This window comes from Lepisma saccharinum, chromosome 18 (genome assembly GCF_977018435.1).
Source record: "Lepisma saccharinum chromosome 18, izLepSacc3.1, whole genome shotgun sequence".
In the NCBI taxonomy this organism is placed as follows: domain Eukaryota; kingdom Metazoa; phylum Arthropoda; class Insecta; order Zygentoma; family Lepismatidae; genus Lepisma; species Lepisma saccharinum.
Window position 1 is genome coordinate 37693314 of NC_139246.1, and position 6984 is coordinate 37700297.

General features: G+C 40.9%; 1 protein-coding gene across 1 annotated transcript; it reads left to right on the top strand.

Moving 5' to 3' along the window:
* The first annotated feature begins 1646 nt into the window (after window positions 1-1646).
* Window positions 1647-2171, top strand: LOC146002214 (uncharacterized). The gene has a single exon (XM_083139932.1). It carries the CDS (start codon window positions 1647-1649, stop codon window positions 2169-2171), a length of 525 nt encoding a protein of 174 aa, XP_082996058.1.
* The last annotated feature ends 4813 nt before the right edge of the window (window positions 2172-6984 follow it).

A 6984-nucleotide genomic window follows, 5' to 3' on the forward strand; every position in this document is an offset into this window, starting at 1 on the left:
TCGAACCAAGGTTACTGCTAATTTTTAGGCATGGATGTTCTAATGTAAGGAGAAATTAAAATGTACCATTAAAATTTGTCACGGTCCAAGATACGGCCGATGGAAAAAGACGATGAAGTTCCCTTTTCATCGGTCTTCGTTTACAAGCCAAATTTACCATGAATTTATCTTGAATTTAAAAATCAGGAATCGGAAATCGGAAATCAGAAATACTGGACACTGAAGTAAGTTACGACATATTATTTAATACATTTCTGTAGAAATACTTACAATTCCGCTCTCCTACTGAGGCACCATAAGAAAAACACACGGATACCGACCCACAATGCGCCGGATCTAAACAAGTGAGCAACGCAGACCGCTGATGGTCGGCGTTATACGTACATAAACGCTATGTTTCTAGCACCATGGCCTATCCAGTTACGTTAAAGAAGTTTGAAATCACAAAGCTAGGACTCGATGCATGGTCCAGAGAAGAGAAAACAATTTCTCTCTGGCCTATAAAGGTGCTGAAAGTTTAACTGTGAATGTTCTAAAACTGTCTCTCTAAAAAAATGAATGTCGAACTGTGTATTTCCACTCTCACTTTGCACTGCCTCTGCTAAGTCCTTACTTCGTCTTTTCTTTCCGTTCTCCGAAGAATTGTCCTTCACTCTATTGGTCGTTGAACTTTTTGCTCCGCCCACACGTGGTCACTTCTGTATGTAGGGGCGATAATCGTAACACACGGGGGAGTTAAGGGTGAGAATTGCTTACTGAGAGGCGATAATCGCATAGCATGAAAACACAATAGCACCTTGTTTGAGAGCTGATCTCGAGGAATGAAAAGCATCTGTTCTAATTAATTTTAATGGCTCTCAGCTCAAATTTTATCGCACACAACTCGGACACTTCAGTAAAGTTATTCCTTCCTTTGCTGTCGAAATTGCATCGAAGCGAGGATATACGAAAAGAAATGTTCTGGCAGGGTTGGAGTTCAAAATTCTGTACTTATCCTTCTTGTCACTGAGCTGTCTATGAGCCAGACTAGCGGGCGGTGGTCTTGGAATTTATGCGTCTCGTGGAGAGCACCATGTGTAGGGCGATTGTCTAGATTCCGAGCCTGGCCACCTGCAAAATCTCACGAGGACAGAGGATCTTTGTTCAAAACAAGGGAGAAAGTCTTCTTGGGGTTTTAAATTTTAAATGCCTGAAGTTCCAGGTGATTAGCTCCTTCTCTGCCGAAATTATCTCGATAGGCTCCATCTGGGCTGAAATTATCTTGACGTGAGCCAGAGTTTAGGTGAATTTGTACGGAACAGATATGGGAGTTTATTGCCGGACACACTGTTTCCTTCACATTGAAGTAGGGGTGGTGATATAAATTTAGGCTTCATGGGAACTAACGCTCGGCGAGGCAGCTGGGTTTCTTCTCAGAGAGCAGAAAATAAGATCTTGGGGGAAAGCGTAGAAAGACCGATGGGGATATGTAATTGGCACATGGAAATGGTAATTGGCACATCGGTTATAAAATAGTTAGCAGTGGTTCTACAGAGACGTTTTTGGCTGCACTTCGGAGATTTACATCTCGTCGTGGAAAACCCAGTAATATTTACAGTGATTGTGGAACAACGTTTGTTGGCGCTAATAGAGAGTTAAAGGAATTCATGAGATTGGCAAAACAACCAAAGCACAATGAAACTATTTCAAGTGCTCTAAGCAGCTTAGGCATCCAGTGGCATTTTAATGTTCCTCGTAATCCTCATGAAGGAGGTTTGTGGGAGAGTGGTGTCAAATCAGTTAAATACCACCTCAAAAGAGTTGTGGGGAATGCACTACTTACCTTTGAGGAATTGTATACAGTATTAACACAAACAGAAGCATGTTTGAATTCCAGACCGTTAACTGCTCTATCCAGTGATCCCAACGACATGCAGGCACTTACTCCAGGCCATTTCTTAATAGGAGATGCATTGATAGCTACTCCAGATAGGGACTTTGCTACAATAAAAATGAACAGACTGTCAAAGTGGCAGCTCGCGCAAAGGCTGACACAGCATTTCTGGAACAGATGGTGTAGGGATTATCTTTCGCAGTTACAACAACGTCCTAAATGGAGAAGGGAGCAACGGAATCTACAGGTCGATGACTTGGTTGTGGTCAGAGGTGATCAACTTGCACCTCAACAGTGAAACTTGGCAGAGTAATCAACGTTCATCCAGGTGAAGATGGATTCGTTAGAGCAGCAACAGTGAGAACCAGTGAAGGAACCTACAAGAGGCCAGCAGTGATGCTGTCCCTTTTAGCAGTGAGTGAAGTTGAACACCAATGAGAAAGAACTTAAACTTTCAAATTTATGCATAAAAGTCAATCATTAGTTTGTTCAATTTCTTTTTAATTTTGTGTTGTCATTTTCAGTAGGAAATTTTGGGAAAATTGCATTCAATTTACATTTGTTCATCAAAAATGTGTTCTATATTGTGTATTTAGTAAAGTGTTGAAATTAATCATTTCAAGGTGGGCGGTATGTTCCGTACCTTGTGCTTTTGGAGCCAAGATGGCCGCCATGTTATTCTCTGGACACTAGTGCCTCCTGGAAGTGAGAGAGTGAATAGTCTGTGAAGAGAGAAGCGACGTTATGTAAGAGACGTATTCCAGGTTGGCTGCAAATAATGTATGTTTTGCGACGAATACAATAGTTCGATGTAATTGAGTGTCTCATTTATGTGTATTAGTCTACCTACAGCACCATTACCTTCCTGGATATGCTACAAACAGCGGCCGAAACAAGAAAAGTGTCTTCTTGTTGGATGACGGGCGCGAACATGTAAATATTCTTAACTTCAATTTTATTTCTAAAATATATTGTGTGTTATAAATTAATATCTGCAAAAGAATACCTACGCCACACTAGAGCTTCTAAACTAAGATGACTTCCATCAACAAAAAAGACCAACTTTCATCACAGAAAGAATGGACATTTCCACTTTGACATGAAAAACGTTTTAAATCCATTCATTTTACAGATAATGACACAAACATGAGATGTGCAAAATATCTCGGCGATATTTGTTTTGGTTCTCGAGAAACACGCCTTCAAACACCGCTGAAATTCACCTCCTACGTCACGGATTTGAAAACGTCCTCTCCACAGACACGAGGTCCTCTGACGTCATCACATAGAAATGCGTGCAGGCAGAGCTTCTGTTCCTCCCGTCAACGTAGCATGAGCCGCGGAAGCGACGGCAAACTCACTTGTTATTGTGTCAAACAAGTACCTTGCAACTTCCAGTGCAAAAATCTGTGCTCCATTTCTTGGAGATGAATTACGCCCTAGCAGTATAGCAGTATTTACTATAATTCAGCCACTCGGTAGAGGGTTTTTCCATTAGGGTGACAAAGCAAACCTTGTAACAGTCAATGGCTGAACACGTGAACAGCCTTGTTCATTGCGAATACGTAGGTTGGTTCTGACTGCAAGAACTTAATGTTATATGAATGCCTTTTCTGGAATTACAATTATTTTCGTCATAATATTTTCTTCGCAAATTTTAAGATAATACTTTTAGAACACTGGTTTACACGCCAATTTATGCAATATAAGAGGTCATACGGTATAAAAAGGTACGGTGTTTTTTTTTAATTTCCTGCAGTAAATGACAATTTTCTTCAGTTAATATATATCTATTGCAATTTTTTGTATTTAGCCTACTTTTACGTCGCTTTGCCGTTCACTTTGTTTAACCGCAACGATGAGAACGCATGGTTAATTTAGTATGTATCTTCTCTAACATCACATTTCTTCCCACTTTTGGCTAATCGGTCCAATGAAGATGAATGACTAGAAGAGGATTCGAAGTCGGGGTAGTAGTTATGGTACCGCCTTGAGGTCGATAAATCAATTGATTGGAAAAGATCGATCAAAGATCAATTGATGACGCAGCAGTTTTTTTGTTGTTTTTTGGATGACGTCATAAAAGGGGCGGGGCTTATTTTGTAAGGATGATTTTGATTGGTTGTGACGTCATAAATGGGCGGGGCTTATTTTGTAAGGATTGTTTTGATTGGTTGAAGGAATTCGGGTTTTTCCCGCGGGAGTTTCCGGCGTCTGAAAACAGATGGCGTTGATGAGTCAGAAAGTCTGGGGTGGGGAGGAGGAAAAGTACGCGGTGACGGTTGGTTTTCTCGGAATTGGAGTACGTGTTTTCGGGGTCTGAAAACAGATGGCGTTGATGAGTCACGGGTTTTTCCAGTGACGGTTGGTCGGTAGTTTCCGGTGTCTGAAAACAGATGGCGTTGATGAGTCAGAAAGTCTGGGGTGGGGAGGAGGAAAAGTAGGCGACGCGGTGACGGTTGGTTTTCTCGGAATTGGAGTACGTGTTTTCGGGGTCTGAAAACAGATGGCGTTGATGAGTCAGAAATTCTCGGAATTTGGGTGTTTCCGTTGTTTGAAGAGAGATGGCGTTCATGAGTCATTGTTGGGAGGAGGTGTTTTTCTCGGGCGACCGTTGATGAGTTTGAAATTCTAGGAATTGGGTGTGGTCTGAAACATGCCCGAACATGTTATAGATTGATGAGTCATTCTGGGGAGGAGATGTTTTTCTCGGGCGGCCGTTGATGAATTTGAGTGATGGAGAAACGGCAAAAAGAGAAAAAGGAGAGAGAGCGTCTAGATGTAAAGAAAATAAATAGAGTAAAAAAAGTAGGTTTCACGGAGGGGGTGACTGTGCATAGCGTACCAAGGCAGGAAGAAGATAGGAGAGGCACGTGGGCGTTGGATGCTCTGCGCAAAACAATGCGCGCCGAATATAATTCGAAAATACGTCACGGAGACAGTACTATATAAAAAAGAAAAATTGAGTACGTACCGCAGAACTGTTGATCGAAGCCTACCGACCGGAGATCATAACCGAGACTGGCACATCTGTTGCGAGAGTGAAGAAAATTGAAAAGGTAAGAGACAAATATTTAGTTTTAATGTTCTACCTAGAACAATGCAAATCGCTGGTCAAATACTATTATCACCTTCACACAGTGAGAATCGTAAACATAAATACATCTTTCTTTTGAAGCAGACAGCTTGAAAGGTGTGAAAATAAAAAACGGTACCTGTGTCATCAACAGTTTAATGCAGAAGAGGATGACGTTTAACAGTGATCGATGGTGGGGGCGTCGGCTCCCGGTCCTCTTCTGCTGGGGGTGGGAGAGGGGGCGTATAGCGTCCATCCTCCTCTTCTTCAACCACATCTTCTTCCTGCTCTGACAAAACAGGAGAAACAGTAGAAGAAATAGAAGGAGAAACAGGAGGCACCAGTTGGCGCTGCCGATTGGCTATATCGTCATTTCGGTTACGCATTCTGAAAAACAGAATATAAGAATTAGAATATATTCCGTTCCATGTAGATATCGGCTAGAAAGAAAAGTTATCAGATATGTAGCATATATAATCGGAAAAACAGCATGCTATAATAAACGATGTTATCAGAAATAAACTGAAAAATAATTACCTAGCTCTATACCGACGGAGATTGGCGTGGAGCCTTTCCCTGTTCCGGGTACGTCGAGCCCGGAAAATAGCGGAGGCACGCTGTTGGGCCTCCTCAATTCTATTCTCTTCCTCCAGGTACCGCTCAATGTACCTCGTAGCCTCTGCGAAATGCGCAGCGCCTTCAGTGCCTGCCTGATGTCCATAATATGCATTTCGCAGTGCCTCCCCGTGATGGAGTATGTGTTCCTGAAAATATGTGTGAATTAATATATGAAAGTGATTAATTTGTGCAAAACATAATGAACATATTTTCTGTCTAATTTCAGATGTCGACACTCCCTCTCGGATTCAATTTGATGTATGGCGATATTAAGGAGACAACAGCAGGTCCGACAGAACGAAGGAACTTATGGAGCAAAACACATGCAAGACAGGTTGAAAAACACATCGGCAATTATGTGAATTTCTGTGAAGAAAATGGACTGGCGGAAGAGTTATTGGCAAAATTAGAAGAGACATGTAAAGATATCGAGGTATCGGTGGACTGTTTGGTCAAAATATTTACTTACATTGTTGACAAGAAACGAGATGCTCCAGTGTTTGGCGATTTTGTAGAGAATATGCAAAGAGCGCAATATGTACCTTCCCATCTATCTTTAAGAATATGTTTCGAATTGATGGAGGTGTTTAAAGGTGTGAGAAATGAGAAGGGTGAAAATAAGAAGACAGGGGGAACAGGGGAAAATATACATGAACGAATGATGGAGATGTTGAAAAAAAGAAAACTGAACGAGTAACAAACACATACTAATACACTAACATCTACCAGTAGTGTAACAAAATATGTAAAAATATCTAATAACCTGTAGTACGAGTTGAAATAAAAAGTTTGTATATGTAGAAAACTTGTAATTTTCTGTAGAAGTTCAATGTGTTAATAAAAGATTTTGTACAGAACAATATTGTTTTTGTATATAAATAGTATTATATTAGAATGCCTAACACAGGATAAAAACCCCAAAAGTTTAATGAAAAAAGTACCACGAATCCTGATATTAACTATGTTTTGATAAAAGAGGTACCGGATTCGAAACACTCCAGACATGGTTCGAATCCTGGAATTGCCAATGTTTGCATAAAGAAAACCAGGATTCGAAACCCACTCAGGTATGGTTGCGAATGTCGCCGGAGACCCTGGATTCGAATCCTACAATTAACTAAGGTTCCCTAGAAACATGTTTGATTCTGCTCAGGTATGGTTGTGAAATGTAAAAGGGTACTTACAACATGTAATAAATCTTGGCCATCCATGTTGCTGCCCAGATGAAAAGGAGATGAACTGGAGGGAAGGATGCCTGCAGAAGGAATTATATCCACTTCCTTATAGACACACACATCTGCAATTATTTTTTGCAACGTACGTTAGAAGTCTGCATATGAGATCACGACGTTTTTGTGAGGCACAACAGTTCCTTGATAATTTTCACAGAAGTTCCTTGTTTCGTGTCAGCACATGT